The following is a 17033-nucleotide window of genomic DNA, read 5'->3' as shown; positions in this document are numbered from 1 at the left end:
GTAAATCCTGATTTAATAAATCACGAGGGTACTAAATCCTAAAAACTTTTTGGTAACAAATATTAAATTTTGATAAATCCTAAGAAACTGTTTGGCAACATAATTCAAGATTTAAGGTGATTTGATAATTTAAAAATTAAAATTAATTTATTTTGAATGTAATATGCATGATTTTTTGATAATTAGATAATTAGTAATATAATAGATAATTTGATAATTAAAATCTAAGTAATATAATAAATTAATTTAATGATAATTATACAACTAATAACTAATTATGTAATTAGAGTCTTAACTTCTAATAATTGTATTAAATCAATTTAATGATAATTATACAACTAATAACTATAATAACTAACAAATTACCAATATTAATTAAACTAATGTAAAGACATTAGACTACTAATAATTTAATTAAACTAAGTTATATTACTTAATTTTACTACTAATTATTTAACTAGTCTACTAATTATTAATGTTTAAATTATATTAATAGTGTTACTTTAGATTATTTTATAATCTAGGGCTTGCCTACTTCTCTTCTCCTCGTCGCCATTTCTTCGTGGCTGCTTCAGTCGTGTCTTGTGTGTGCTTAGCATGAGGAGTGCTAATTTAAATGGAATGGAGAAGAATGTAGAGGTAGATTTTAATGATTCACTTTATAACTTCTTCCTTTGACGATGTTCCTTCATATCATATGTAAAACTACACGTCCTCGTCGTATTCTGTTGGATTAGAAGTAACGACGACTACGTGAGTTTGCTCTTGCTCGTTGCCAAGATTGCCATCTTTCTTTCTTTCGAGCAAATCTTCGGCCAAATCCTGTTAAATCCGCCGAACGACGGGATTTAGATTTAGATTTATTTACTTAGACTTACGTCGTTAATCTGAGATTTACGGATTTAAGATGGTTAGATTTACACGACCTCAAAAAATAGTTTGGCTGGATTTACATTAAATCCTGCTTAAAATCGCGAGTTAAATCCAATACCTAAGAAACATCTAAAGTTGCTTTAAGAAATAATAAGAAAGCCGTCTCAAAGAAAGCTTAACGGGTTGTTTGGCAAAAGTAGGATTTAACTTTAGTATGATTTAGTAAATCCTCGTAAATCAATGATTTAATAAATCCCGAGTATGTTAAATCTTGAAACTGCTTAACAAAATAGTTGTTAAAATCATATTAAATCCTATGAAATTGTTTGACAACTTAATTTAGGATTTAAGATGGTTGGTACTTTCAAAAATTAAATTTATGTGTTATAAATTTAATTACATGTTAAGTATAAGTTATTTATTAATTTAAATTTAATTATAGAGTTTAACAACAATTATAATGATAAATAATTTAATTAGAAATTAGTTTAATTATTAAATAATGTAATTAATAATTATAGTATTATTGATTAAATTACTTATTTATGTGTTAATTTAATAATATTTGATAATTACATGAATAATTATATAATAATTAGTTATTTTTAAATAACTAATTATTAACTAATACTATTGCTGATGATTTAATTAATTTAAGTTATTAATTATTAGTTTTAATTATTCATTATATTTTTTATTATCTCATAATTCATTTAAATATTCTCTTAATAATTAATTATTTAATTATTATTTATAATATATATAATAATTATTCTATTTATAATTATATTTAATCCTACAGTTATTTTGAAATAACTAATTATTTAACTAATAATTTATTAAATTATTTAAGTATTATTTTGTTAGTTTTAATTATATTTATTATTAATTATTTCATTAATCACTTAAAATCACTCCTCTTAATTTATTTATATTATTATTCACTATATTAATTATATGCTTAATAGTTTCTATTTTAAAATATATTAATCAAGCTGGTTATATTAAATTTTAATTACTGATTATATCACTAACTATTTAATTAAGTTAAATTAATAATTATTGTGCATATATCTTTATTAATTTACTATATTATTAATTTTATTACCCATTTCACCTCTAATTATAATATTTAAATTATATTAAGTTACCCAGTATTGGGCGTCTAGGGTTTGCTTTTAGTCTTCCATTTTTCGTCGTTGCTGTTCGGCTTCGTTGCGCAGGAGGTGTAGTGATTGCACGAGTCGCTTCGTCGGCTCCTTCGTTGCTGTTCGACTTCGCTTCTTCGACGACGTACCCTTCCTGTCAGATCGGACGTTACAGCATTTTGATCGGAATAAACGACGGTAGCTCGCTCGCAGTGAAGGTAACTTTCTCCCTTTCGCGCGCTCAAATCCCGTTTGGCAGGATTTAGCATAAATTCTGCTAAAATCCTGCACAAATCCTGTTGCCAAACAGTCCCTGAGGCTGCAATAAATTTTTTTTGCCTCATTTCTACTGTTTCGCAGCTATTGCGCTCCACTGTTTGTGATCGATGGCCAGGCCATGGAACGCTCAGAATACGCCAGTCGACGTATCTCAGCTTATCGAGCAGCTTGAGCGCCATTGCCTTGCCCCCGATGGATCCTACCTCTCCAAATCCGCATATTCGGAACTCCATCTTGTAACGCCCTTCATCTCTGTTACAGAATTGTTGAAGGAAATCCAAAATTTGGATTCCATTTTTGGTTTAATTGTTTGATCTTTGTTGGTTTCTTTTGCTAAAATGGAAGGCAAGGGAGGAGATGTCCAAAGAGAGGTTGCGTTATTTGGAAGCCTTAGTACGTATACCAATATTTATCTAATTAGGGTTTCATATTTATTTCTTTTGCTAAACTGTCATGATGCAGTTTATTTTGGATGAAAAAAATGAAACTTTTTATGAAATTATCTTGAAATGGAAATATGGCCTGATTTAATTTCTTCATTTTTTTTGTTTCCAATGGGGTTTGTTCTTGGGTGCTTGCAGGCTGTCTACGGAGAGGCAATAGGAATGGTTGAGGAGTATCAACAAGCGATTTCTGCTGCTAATCATGGGGGAGTAAGAGATCATCAGCCTCTATATCCACATTTTGGGTTGACTTGTTCTCCTCAGGTTCTGGTTTTCTTACCTTTGATATTATGCATTTGATAGCTAGAGGATTTCTGTCAGATATGCTTGTTTTTAATTATTTGTTCTTAATATCAAAACTGTTTTTTGCATGGCTTAGAAATTTTTAGGTCTTTTAAATTCCTTGTGGTTTTATTGGCATGCTTTGGCTATTGTGGGAGGTTTATTGGCATGCTTTGGCTATTATGGGAGGTGAGTGATAATCTATATCATCAAAGCGTTATTTTTTTTTTTTTTTAATTTGTTGTTTTGAAACTATCACATTTAATGGAGTAAAGATTTTGATGATAGATAAACTGTTAGTTACCCCACCATATTAAACACTTGTATTACTTCTATATTTATGGAGTTTTGACTGATGAAGTTTGGAAGGTAAACATAGGTGAGTGGAGAAGGAGATTAAATTGAGTTATTTTATGCATGTGGCTCTAAATCAATCTCAAGATAAATGGTATGACAATTTTTTTCTTAGTTCAGCAGAAAGAATAAATAAATTGAGTGCTCTGCTTTAAATGAAGAACAAATATTCTCCACCATACTTCAGATTTTCCAAAGCAGGCTAAACCCCATTCTTCTTCTTTCATTATGTGTAATTATTAGAGTTTGTTTTATGGTAGGCACACGTGGGAAAGTGGTGGTTGAAATGTGTGTTTTTAAGATAAATAAGAATTTGTACATGCTCAACAACAACACCAACAACATCAAGCCTTTGTCCCACTACGTGGGGTCGGCTACATGAATACTTTTTCGCCATTGTGTCATGTTAAAAGTCAAATTCTCATTTAAATCTAATAAAGAAATATCATTTCTAATAGAATTTGTACATGCTCAAGAAAAAAAAATCACCTAAAACAGTATGTGAGCATGACTAAGGTTGCCAAGTAATATAAATTCAGGGTAAAAAAGAGACGAGTATTTATTCATTCTCCTCAATCAAGCTTACATCCACTCCCCAAGCTCTTCATTGAGAGTTTATCCTTTAATTCTTGGATTATGTACATACAAAGAACATATCACACATTTCTCCCTTCTTTCAAGCCATGGAATCAACTTGCAACCATTTGCATGAGCTGAGTATAAACCTAAAACTCAATGTTTCCATTCTTAAGGAAGAATCTCTTACATAAATAACTTTAGTGGATATGGTATTGGAAGAAATAGAAGGAAATGCATTGTATTAAGAAAGAGTGATAAAATGAGTAGCACTATACATACTAAGCCGCCTAGCTAAAATAATTCTCAAGAGAAAGACTTGAAAACTGATTTGCAGATATGAAATGAAACCTTGAACTAGAAACCATCATACAAAACTTCCAAAATAGTGGGCCATGAAGCTCAAGTGCACTTATTTAAAGCTTTGGCAAGTTTAAGGACAAAGTTTCCTGCAAAATTTTTAAGAAAAGGGTATTGTGCAAGAGAAATAATTGACCATTGTTGTCTACTCTAAAAGATTATTTAGGCCCAGCTGGGTGAGTATATGTAGAATAAGACTTGCACGTGTTGGCCAAGGAGAGAGGATATTTAGGATTTCATGCTTGGTCAAATTAGAAAGATTGAAGCTCTTATATTTTTATTAGTGTGCAAGGTGATGAATAGGAGTATGAAGATGTGGATGAGGGATGGAGGATAGGGAGCCAGACCCAAGGTCAACAAGTTCTTTTTCAAAAGTTGGGATTTCATGAGAGGGGTGAGCTCTGTTGTGACACTAGTTATTCCCAAGTAGGAATATTTGATGCAAATGACTGTAGATCTATAAGGGATGAATGGACAGAATAGACTAATACATTTACAAAATAGCAATCATTTATAAATTCTTCCCATTCTCTTTTTATCTATGTTATTTGCGGTGTGTTAAATTCAAAACAATATTTGATTTCCATATTATTTTGACTTGTCATGATCCATGCCATTATTGCATTTTTATATTTTTCTTTCTTCAAATTCATCATGACTTCCTTTTAACCAGCTTACCTTAACAAGCTAATGAATTAACCTTTAAATAGAATAAGGTGTCTCATCCTTTTAGAATCAAAGGGCAATAGGACCCGCATATAAGGTGAAATTTGTAGATTATAATAATTTGAAATAATGATTCCCATCCCTCTTAGTTTTTTGCTTCAAAGAAAGCACAAGAAAACATGGCACTTGATTGCAAACAAAAAGTATTTGGTTAGAAATTTATATAATTTTTTATTTTAGCATATATTTAGTTGCTAGCATATTTAGGATATTGCTATAACAATTTGATGTTATCATTAGGTGTGAGAATTATGCATATATTTAAGTTTGCTTAATTATGTGATTTTTAACCATGTGGCACCATTTTTTGAGTATGATAAGTAAATACCAATTTATGTAATTTTTTGGGATTAAATTTTCAAATGAGAAAATGAACAAAATGGTCCATTTACTCTTTATGAAAGATCAAAATAATCTCTATTTATATTAAATGACCATTTTGATATTTCAACTTCTTAAAGATGAATCAAAGATTCAAAATTGTCACACCATGAGACTATTTTGATTTTTTTTTTACAAACTTGAGGAACCACAATAATCATTTAATATAGTTGAGTAACATTTTGGTCTTTTATAAAGAGTCAAGGGATAATTTTGGTCTTTTATAAAGAGTCAAGGGATAATTTTGGTCTTCTCATTTCAGAACAATCCCACGATTATTCGTATATTATCATTTTAGTCTCAGAATATAATGTTACTCTCGGTTATTCCCTCGAATATACAAAAATTGATCTAAAATTGTTCCTTTGGGACTAAATTGTGATCAACTTTGTAAAATTGAAAGAGTAAATTGGGACAACATGATACTCTAAGACTAGATTAGTCATGCATAAATATTTTGTTGACTACTTTGTGATTTTTCTAAATTGTTTTCTTTATTAATTGTTCTTGAAGAAATTACTTGCTTGATGTTGTCGTTATTTTATCACAAATTCATTTCTAGAATTTTGTTTCAAAAGCTTAAAGGTGGATGCAACTTCATATGTATAAAAGTTCTAATGATAGGATATGAATGTACACAAATAAATTTCTTGTAGATTTGCAACGCTAATTTGGGCCCTAAAACTTCAATTAATGTCATCAAAGTTTGCTTTTATTTTGAAATGCCTATGAGCAAGATAGGCATTGTTGATATATATCTAGACAAGCAATCATTTTTATGGCCAATATAATATAGATTCCTAACAGAAATTTGAGGAACATAACCAATGGCAGAGTTTTTGGTTTTTTGTTTTATCAAATGTTAATTTCTTGCAACATAAAAATGCATTCTGATGATTTAGTCATTTAGTTTTGAATAGTATCATTAGCATTTGTATCACAAGAAACATCCCATTAATCTATTAGGCTGGAGGGATGCCTATGTTGCTTGTTATTTGGGAAGGATAAAGTCAAAGGCATTGATGGAACTCACATATGGGGGAGACATTATTTGGGTACTCAATTCATTCAAGTTAACAAAATCACCTATTTTTTCCAGTATATTAATACAAATCCAAATTGATTGTACTTATAAAGCTATTTTGTCAAGAAGTTAAATGCCACACAATGGATAATTCTAGTCAAGCTGGTTGTGATAAAGCCACTGATGATGTTGAATGCTAACTTATGTTTGACTATACAAGATTATTATGGAATTTTCTTAGATATGTTTATTTCCATTCTGAAATATGGGATTTTCAGTTGATCTAGAGCAACCCAAACATCTTATCAACTGAAGACTAAATTTTGTTTTATTCCTTATGATAATATTCTGGGCTTAGGAGTTTGAGGGTCAGCTTATTAATTTACCTTGGGAAATAGGTATTGCATCAAGTTTGGCTCTCATGTACTGATGTGGGATAGGAGGATGATTTCCATAGAACTTTCCTCTAAAAAAACATATATTAACAATTTATATTTTCCAAAGACAAAAACTATGTGCAACCTTGATTCTTGAAATACCATTAGGGTTAGGAGCTTGGATATTTTTTATAGGATTTAAAGGTAGATCTTTACAAGACTAATCAAAATATGTTCTCTCTTGCAATAATTTTACCAAGTAAGACTACTTAAGGAAATTGTGTGTACCAGAGATATGAACACTTTTTAGATGATTGAATAAAGCAAGGATAGAGATTGTATTTTAACACTTCTTAAAAGGAGTCCTCCCTTTGAGTTGTCTTGCTTAGACCGCCTTCTCATGTTCTTTGCTTTTTGTATCTTTTTCTGTCCTTGTCTTTACTGCTTTTGGTTGCCTCTTCTTTTCTCTCCTCTTCTCACTCCCAATTAGACTCTCTCCTTTTATTAGATAGCAGGAAATTGGAAATAGAGAGGACACTTAAAACTGTGAGAGGTGGAAGATCCCCTGATCTATTTGGATGGTGAGGACCCTAAGATTGGTTTTTAGAGAACGAGATAAGGGGGGAGAGAGAGAGGATGTTGCCATTGTTATTGATTCAATGTTTGACTGATTGAAAAATCTAGTGCAACATAATTTTATATGAAAACAACTACTATTTAAAATAATGCTAAAGTTGAAGCGAATGATCAAACTTACATCCCCCTATGCGGCTCCCTTGTCATTCAAGCCAGATAAAGCAATGAGTCAGAGGAGGAACATGAAAAAATTCCAAAACAAAAACTACTCATCTAGCGCCTTGTGAAAGCCCTCGGTAGGTAGTTCTTCCTCCTAAGCTACAAGCGGGAGACCGCCAGGCGCCAGGGAACTCATATCGAAAAAAACTTAAGTAGGATAACATCTAATTACCCATTCAAGGTAATCTGCTTTAAATCAAAACTCCATCATGAAAAGAGTTACTAAGCCTTCTTATTAAATTTGAACTAGATAAAGTTTACTCTTATCATTTTCGATGGATCATTCTCTCTCCTTGAAAACATTGGCCGGCTAATGGCTATCCTTGAGATTTTGATTTGGATTTATATTGATGAATTTTTATTCTTTATCTGATCTTTGGATGTAGCCTTTGATATAGCTTTGAATGTCTTGTAATTTCTTGTGTCATCTTGTGCACTTATGCACTCAGGCTTATTGTGCATGTATAAATTTAAATTCATGCTTATGATTGGAGCATTCATTCAAGCTTGTTTAATCAAGAAGCTGTGAGTTTGTCCTTTCGGTTCTCCATCTTGGTCCACCTATGAAACATATCATTTGGTTAGCCAAGCCCAATCTGTGAATTGCTTCTTTGTTCATGTTCTGTGTGGCATTCCTATCTAGATATTTAGTTTTTTTCCTTAGCTGTAGAATGACTTGAAACTGCATGCAACTGCTTTCTACTTTGTTTTTGCCTACTGTTTAGGTTCTGGACGATTTACTAGAATGAAATTTGTTACTTGGAACAAATCTTCAAATACTTTATTTGACATATCTTGTTGTTCCAGGTTTATGAGTCTCTTGAGCATCAATTAGCTGTTGCTGAGGCAGCTCAGAGATTGAGGCTTCCACTTCTCTCTAAAGATGGAGACGTTCGCAAGGAAGATATAGAGAAGTGGAATACAATGTCCAGGAGCTCTCTTGATAGTTCAAGTAGTATGACACTCAGCTCAAGCTCAATTACAACCGGATACAATAATAATTATGTAGATAACAGTAATATTTCACGAACTGTTGGTCCACCTAGTATTTTTGATAATGTGGAGCTTGGAGTTGGTGGAGTACCTAATCGCTTCCTAGGAATAACGCCAAGTTTTCTATGGCAAGTCCAACCACAGCAAACTAGCATGATGGTGGTATGCTCTCTCTCTCTCTCTCTCTCTCTCTCTCTCTCTAATGGGCCTAAATATCCATTCGATTGATGCATTAGTTCCTAAGTAGTAAGATGATGTTATCTCCGTTTTGCTAGAACTCGGCAGAGTATCAGAGGTCCATTGTGCTAGAGATCGAGTCTCGACTAGAAGCTAAGTGTGATACTTTGGCTGATATTTTTACAATGGATGAAATTGGTATGGACTAAAATTCTGTTGCAAATCTGAATGAATAAACATTCATTGGCTTGTAATGCTTCAAGCCTATTATTTATTTGTCAGATTCTTCTTCCATAAGTCAGATTTCAGGTGCCCGGCTCCCAGAAAGGTGAAATTTGTATCATAGTATTATTATTATTATTTTCAATGGAAATTGAGAATTATTATTTGTTTGGTATGCACAAACAATTTAAATATAATCCCGTGCATATGTGAAGTCCTATTTTGACATGCAAAAAACCTCGCAGACTGTTGGCGCTCTTTGGTTGATAAGAACAAGCTGTCAGTGTTTTGTGTTACGCTAGAATTCTTATTTGATAGTATAATTTGTTTTTGGACCGGAATTCAGATATTTCTTGTTTGATGTTTTAAAAATCTTAGGCAATGATACTATCAGATTAATGTTCATGACTTTTACCATCACATGCAGTGTATTTTGGTCTTCATTGTACAGCTTCTTACCATGTTTAGTTTTTAACATTGTGTTCAGGGTGAAGTTGATCATTGAGGAGATTGAAAGAGAGGAAGCTCTTTTGCTGGAAGATCTTTACTCCATGGATAGAAAGTTTGCAGAACACTTCAATGTACATTCTTGAAACATTCTTTTTATTGATTCTTTTCCACTTTTGACATCTTGCTGTATTTATGATTTTTTCCTTAGTAAAAATGCTCGATTATCTTCTCTCTTTTTTTTTTTCTTTTTTTTTTTTCAATTTTTCTTGCTACATTACTAATCCTTGATATAAGCAGGTCATAGACCAAATACTAGAGGTACTTATTAAGTTTATAATGGACCTAAAGTTGCAGCATCAACATTGAATAAAGCAAGGATAGAGATTGTATTTTAACCATTCTTAAAAGGGGTCCTCCCTTTGAGTTGTCTTGCTTAGACCGCCTTATCATGTTCCTTGCTTTTTGTATCTTTTTATGTCCGTGTCTTTACTGCTTTTGGTTGCCTCTTCTTTTCTACCCTCTTCTCACTCCCAATTAGACTCCCTCCTTTTATTAGATGGCAGGAGATTGGAAATAGAGAGGACACTTAAAAAGTGTGAGAGGGGGAAGATCCCCTTGATCTATTTGGATAGTGAGGACCCTAAGATTGGTTTTTAGAGAACGAGATAAGGGGGGAGAGAGAGGATGTTTCCATTGTTATGGATTCAATGTTTGACTGATTGAAAAATCTAGTGCAACGTAATTTTAATATGAAAATAACTCCTATTTAAAATAATAGAAGTAAGTAGGTAACATCTAATTTACCCCTTCAAGGTACTCTGTTTTAAATCAAAACTCTATGAAAAAAGTTACTAAGCCTTCTTATTAAAATTGAACTAGATAAGTTTACTCTTATCATCTTTCGATGGATCATTCTCTCTCCTAGAAAACATTTGTCGGCTATCCTTGAGATTTTGATTTGGATTTATATAGATGAATTTTTATTCTTTATCTGATATTTGGATGTAGCCTTTGATGTAGCTTTGAAGGTCTTGTAAGTTCTTGTGTCATCTTATGCACCTATACACTCAGGCTTGTGCATGTATAAATTTAAATTCATGCTTACGATTGGATCACTCATTAAAGCTTGTTTAATCAAGAAGCTGTGAGTTTGTCCTTTCAGTGCACCATCTTGGTCCACCAATGAAACAGATCATTTGGTTAGCCAAGCCCAATCCCGTAGCTGTAGAATGACTTGAAACTGCATGCAACTGCTTCCTACTCTGTTTTTGTCTACTGCTAAGTTCTGAACGATTTACTAGAATGAAATTTGTTAGTTGGAACAATTTTTGAGATGCTTTATTTGACATATCTTGCTGTTCCAGGTTTATGAGTCTCTTGAGCATCAATTAGCCGCTGCTGAGGCAGCTCAGAGATTGAGGCTTCCACTTCTCTCTAAAGATGGAGACGTTCGCAAGGAAGATATAGAGAAGTGGAATACAATGTCCAGGAGCTCTCTTGATAGTGCAAGTAGTATGACACTCAGCTCAAGCTCAATTACAACCGGATACAATAATAATTATGTAGATAACAGTAATGTTTCACGAATTGTTGGTCCACCTCCAAGTATTTTTGATAATGTGGAGCTTGGAGTTGGTGGAGTACCTAATCGCTTCCTTGGAATAACTCCAAGTTTTCTATGGCAAGTCCAACCACAGCAAACTAGCATGATGGTGGTATGTTTTCTATATATATATTAATGTAATTTTAATGGGCCTAAATGTTCCAAATCCATTCGATTGATGCATTAGTTCCTAAGTAGTAAGATGATGTTATCTCCGTTTTGCTAGAACTCCGCAGAGTATCAGAGGTCCGTTTTGCTAGAGATCGAGTCTCGACTAGAAGCTAAGTGTGATACTTTGGCTGATATTTTTACAATGGATGAAATTGGTATGGACTAAAATTCTGTGGCAAATCTGAATGAATAAACATTCATTGGCTTGTAATGCTTCAAGCCTATTATTTATTTGTCAGATTCTTCTTCCATAAGTCAGATTTCAGGTGCCCGGCTCCCAGAAAGGTGAAATTTGTATCATAATATTATTTTTTTTTTTCAATGGAAATTGAGAATTATTATTTGTTCGGTATGCAAAAACAGTTTAAATATAATTCCGTGCATATGTGAAGTCCTATTTTGACATGCAAAAAACGAGCTGTCAGTATTTTGTGTTACGCCATAATTCTTATTTGATAGTATCATTTGTTTTTGGACCAGAATTCAGATATTTATTGCTTGATATTTTTAAAATCTTAGGCAATGTAACAACTGTTACATCAAATTAATGTAGATGACCTTTAACATCACATGCACTTTATTTTGGTTTTCATTGTACTGCTTCTTACCATGTGTAGTTTTTCACATTGTCTTCAGGGTTAAGTTGATCATTGAGGAGATTGAAAGAGAGGAAGCTCTTTTGCTAGAGGATCTTTACTCCATGGATAGAAAGTTTGCAGAACACTTCAATGTACAGTCTTGAAACATTTCTTTTTATTGGTTCTTTTCCACTTTTGACATCTTGCTGTATTGCTGATTATTTCCGTAGTAAAATGCTCGATTATCTTCTCTCTCTCTCTTTTTTTTTTTTCAATTTTTCTTGCTACATTACTAATCCTTGATATAAGCAGGTCATAGACCAAATACTAGAGGTACTTATTAAGTTTATAATGGACCTAAAGTTGCAGCATCAACATGAATTTGTAAGTCTTGAAGCTTGTTTATTTCTTTGAATATTTCAAGTTATATATTTGCATTCTAATCTTACAATGTATGCATTAAATCTTGTCTAGCTTTTTCTTGTAACTCCTTTTCTAATCCTTCTCATTTGGCCGTGGAATAGGATGAATTGAGGAAAACTTGGCTTTGTAAAAGATGCCAAACAATGAATGCCAAATTGAGGTTAGCGCTTTGTACAATATGGTCTGGTGGATTGATTTTCCATTATTCAGTTATTTAGCACATATCTATTCAAATAGAAATTACATTTTTTTTTAAATGCCTAATACTTCATTAATTAGATTTACTTATTTTCTAGTCTCATCTGGTAATTATTCATAGGGTTCTAGAGCATCTTCTCTTGCGTGATACTTATACAAAGGAGTCTGTGCCAGCTCTTCACAGGATTCGGTAAAGCTGATGATAATTTTCATCACTCGAAATTTTAATGACTATTAAATTCAGTCATCATTTTTTCATCCCTTGCAGAAAGTATCTTGTTGAGGCAACTGAAGAAGCATCAATTGCTTATAATAAAGCGGTATGATTTCTTTATTTGATAAGTTTGTCTTTGTAAGATTTCATGCATTTCAGAGTCATATAAATGCCATAAGCTAATTGCTGATGATAATTTTCATCACATGAAATTTTAATGACTATTAAATTCAGTCATCATTTTTTTCATCCCTTGCAGAAAGTATCTTGTTGAGGCAACTGAAGAAGCATCAATTGCTTATAATAAAGCGGTATGGTTTCTTTATTTGATAAGTTTGTCTTTGTAAGATTTCATGCATTTCAGAATCATATAAATGCCATAAGCTGATTGCTTTAATGCTTCCATCCAATGGACACAAGGGAACCAGCTTATACTTATAATCTCAAGGAAAATTACAAGGAGTCAGCATTAAAAAATGTTGAATTTTGGGACCATGTCCATGCCATCTTATGAAACTAATTAGTCTTTATTTCATGTTGTATTATTGAACAAGCTAGTACCAATAGATGATATCCATTAATGGCCATTGGATCAGACCTACTTATGCTACTAATTTTTCTCATATAGAGCCTATGAGCCACCTTTCTTTCTTTTACACAATAAACTCTAGGTCTATTTCACATTTCATGCAACCTGTAAAGTGTAGGAAGGGTGTTAATATATTTGAGCTCAAGAAAGCAAGTCTGAACTCTAAGGCTTCGTTTGGGATGACTATCTTTCTGTTTTTTAAAGCAGTTTTTTATTATAAAAATTAAAAATTTTGTATTAAAAAGCTGCTTTATGAAGCAGTAAAAAAGTTGTCCCAAACGAAACCTAAATCGAAGTGTTCTATTTTGATTTATGTTGAAAGTAATCAATTTTGAGTAAGCTTTTGAGTTGCTTTAAGCAGGTATGATAATATCATACTTGTGGTGTAGTCTGCTCTGATTAGACTGCTGTTGATCAGTTGTTTGCTTGTTTTTCTCTGTTTCTCATATTCTCCTCTTATTAGGTTACACGTCTAAGGGAATATCAAGGTGTAGATCCATACTTCGATTCAATTGCAAGACAGTACAATGATATTGTAAAGGTATATTTATACTCTCAATTAAGGTTTCGTTTGGAATGGTTTTCTTACTGCTTCTTAAAGCAGCTTTTTAATGCAAAAATTTAATTTTTTGTACTAGAAAGCTGCTTTAAGAAGCAGTAATAAAGTTGTCCCAAATAAAACCTATGTGTCTTTTAATCATGTCTACTTTCTCTTGATCTTCATTGATTGAATAATTTACAGAAACTTGAGGGCATGCAATGGACAATTCACCAAGTTGAAATGGATCTAAAGCGCTCACTTGATCAATCAGCCCCATAAATCTGCTTTTAGTTTTTGATTAAAATGTTGAGAAGTTTACCTTTTTAAAGAAGAAAGGATAGGTGGCTGCATCTATTTGGACATCTAAGCTAGCTGATGGATTTGAACATCTGGAAGAAGTGGAAGTTGAAGCAACGGCTCTCATCAAAAAATCTTGTTGTCATTGCAGCAATAGCTACAATTTAAACTCATTAATTTGAGAGTTTCAATCCTGCATTACTACTCTTGATTGTTGCGTTAAGAACTTAGTTAAAAATCATCCAAATGAGAACGTCATTACAATCCTGTTAATATATATTTATGATATGTATCGTAAATTTTAGGGAAAGTTGATTCATTGCGTCACAATATTATTTAATATTAAATTAAATTAAATTAAAGATGGGAGTCATTAACAAATGATTTGCTTGATTGAAAAGCTTTTCTAAACAAAAAGATTGAGAATAAATGAGTTGAGTCGAATTTATGTCATACATAATTCAAATCTAGTCTTTTTGAAAATTGGTAGGAAATTCCTGTTTTTAATTTTTGGTTCTGAATAATAAAACTGTCTTTTGCATGGTTTAGAAATGTTTAGGGCTTTTAAATTCATTGTACTTTTATTCACATACCTATTGTGGGAGGTGAGTGATAATCTATAGGGGTGTTAACATTTGACATGACCGGAAAACCTAAGTTGAACTTGATTCGAAAATTTCGAGCTACGATCAATCTGTTTTGCAAATGGCTTGGGTTTAGGTTCTCATATTCGATTCGTTTGGAAAAACGGGTTGAGTTCAAGTTGGTCAGGAAATTTGAACTCAACCTGGGTTAACCCAGGAAAATTGCACGTGCTTCATGCTCGTGTTGACATGGCCCGTCCCATCCACGCCGACACGTCCTGTATCATCGAGTGGTCGCTGTTCATCTGTAGTCGGATAAGAAGCGACGACCACTGCTGCCTTTTGAGTGGCTGCTTGACCATTGCCGCCATCGAGTGGCTATCATTTCATCTATAGTTGAATCGATAGCAACGGTGATGATGTGTCAACCTTCTCATTCATATGCAGTTGGATCAGAAGCAACTATGTCGAATGGCCAACGGCAGGGAGCCTGTAATTTTGCTTTTGTTGTTGGATCAGAAGCAATGACGACGATATGAAGGAGCTTGATGTCCGTTCGCTCATGGCTCAACACCTCAACCACTCAAAATGGGTCCGTGGGTCGGGTCAAGTCTACACAGTAACCCAGTTGAATTAGGTTCAGGTTAAAATACCTGACCCGCTTGCAAAAATAGGCCGAGTTCTAGTTGATTTAACTTGTCTAGGGCCAATTTCGGGTTGGACCTAAACACGTAATCATCTAAATTCAGATTTAGTAAAACAGGTTTTGACAATCCTCATAATCTATATCATCAAACTGCTATATTTATTTATTTTTTGATTTTTTATTTTGAAACTCGTATTTAGAGGCTAATTGGTATTAGATTGGATTTAACTTTAATGGGATTTAGTAAATCATGCAAATCAAGATTTAGTAATTTCTTATGGTGTTACATATTGAAAACTGTTTGGTATGACAAATATTAAATCTTGATAAATTCAAATAAACTGTTTGGGAACATAATTCAAAATTTAAGGTGGTTTGTTCATTTGGAAATTAAAATTAATTTAGTTTGAATGTAATATGCATGACTATTTGATAATTAACACTTAGATTTAGCTAATTAATAATATAATAAAATAATTTTGAATAATTTAGAACTTAAAATATAATATAATAATTAAATTTAATGAATAATTATTACAACTGATAACTAAATTAATCTAATTATATTACTACTTATCTAATTATGCAATTAAAGTTTTAACTTCTAATTGTATTAAACTATTTAATGACAATTATATATACTCAATAACTATAAAAACTCAACAAAGCTATCGATATTAATTAAACTAATGTAATGACATTAGACTCTCAATTAATTTAATTAAACTAGTTGTATTACTATACTTTACTATAATTATTTAAATTAATATAAACTAATTATTAATGTTTAAATAAATTAATAGTGTTACTTTAGATTATTCTTATTAATCTACTACGGGTTTTGCCTACCTCGCTTCTCCTCGTTTGCCATTTCTTCATGGCTGCTTCGTTGTGTGGAGCAACCGAGAAGAACTAAAGATAGTTTTCAATGATTCACTTAATAACTTCTTACTTCGACAATGTTCCTTCATATCAGATCTGAAACCACGCCTCCTCGCCATTCTCTATTTAATGACGACAACGGGAGCTTGCTCTTGCTTGTTGCCATGGTAGCCATCTTTCTTTTTTTCGCGCGCTTCTTCGGCCAAATCCTATTAAATCCGTTGAACAACGAGATTTAGATTTAGGGGGTATTTGGTATCGGATTTGACATCAATTTTAAGTAGGATTTAACGTAAATCCAGCCAAACAGATTTCCGCATGACTGTAAATCCCGCCAATCCGTAAATCTGGGATTTACAAATTTATGGCATAAATTCCAGTAAATCCTGATAAAATCCTAATCCCATATTTTTGTTGATTTAATGTGATTTACGGCTGCTCGAAGTTCCTTCCCGCAGCGCCTGTGTCATGAAGCTCGCGCGAACTTTTTACCCACAAATGCTTTCGTCAGATTTATGGGATTTGGCCAAAGAAGCGCGTGAAAGGGAGAACGTTACCTTCACAGCTAGACAGCTCCAGTTGTTGCCTCCGATCAAAATGTCATAACTTCCGATTAGACATGAAGGGAAAATCGTTGAAGGAGCGAAGTCGAACAGCCACGAAGGAGCCGAAGAAGCGACGCGTGCAATCTCTGCACCTTCTGCAAAGCAACAAAGCCCGCACAACAACAATGAAAAGAGAAGATGAAAGGCAAACCCTAGACTCCTCTAAGTTATTATTGATTAACTTAATTAATATAATTTAAAATATAAATAATTTAATAAATTAATTAAATAATTAATAGTAT

At 32.6% G+C, this 17033-nt stretch overlaps 1 protein-coding gene across 4 annotated transcripts; it reads left to right on the top strand.

Annotated features, from left to right (window-relative positions):
• Nucleotides 1–2039: 2039 nt before the first annotated feature.
• On the top strand, nt 2040–14384 carry LOC110098403 (AUGMIN subunit 4). Of its 4 annotated transcripts, none has more exons than XM_020825223.2 (14): nt 2040–2239; nt 2382–2536; nt 2646–2693; nt 2882–3007; nt 10825–11175; nt 11290–11389; nt 11474–11519; nt 11871–11964; nt 12125–12196; nt 12337–12395; nt 12555–12623; nt 12702–12753; nt 13700–13777; nt 13979–14384. In XM_020825223.2, exons 2-14 carry the CDS (start codon nt 2408–2410, stop codon nt 14054–14056), a joined length of 1302 nt encoding a protein of 433 aa, XP_020680882.1. In that variant the 5' UTR covers nt 2040–2239; nt 2382–2407; the 3' UTR covers nt 14057–14384. The 4 variants fall into 4 exon arrangements, with proteins under 4 accessions (XP_020680882.1, XP_028557054.1, XP_020680886.1 ...); XM_028701221.1 differs by lacking the exons at nt 10825–11175; nt 11290–11389; nt 11474–11519; nt 11871–11964 and adding exons at nt 8426–8773; nt 8887–8986; nt 9071–9116; nt 9498–9591; XM_020825227.2 differs by lacking the exon at nt 2382–2536.
• Nucleotides 14385–17033: the final 2649 nt, after the last annotated feature.

The sequence above is a fragment of the Dendrobium catenatum genome, unplaced genomic scaffold (genome assembly GCF_001605985.2).
Source record: "Dendrobium catenatum unplaced genomic scaffold, ASM160598v2 fragScaff_scaffold_1653, whole genome shotgun sequence".
Lineage (NCBI taxonomy): Eukaryota > Viridiplantae > Streptophyta > Magnoliopsida > Asparagales > Orchidaceae > Dendrobium > Dendrobium catenatum.
This window is presented reverse-complemented; position numbering and strand designations above follow the sequence as displayed.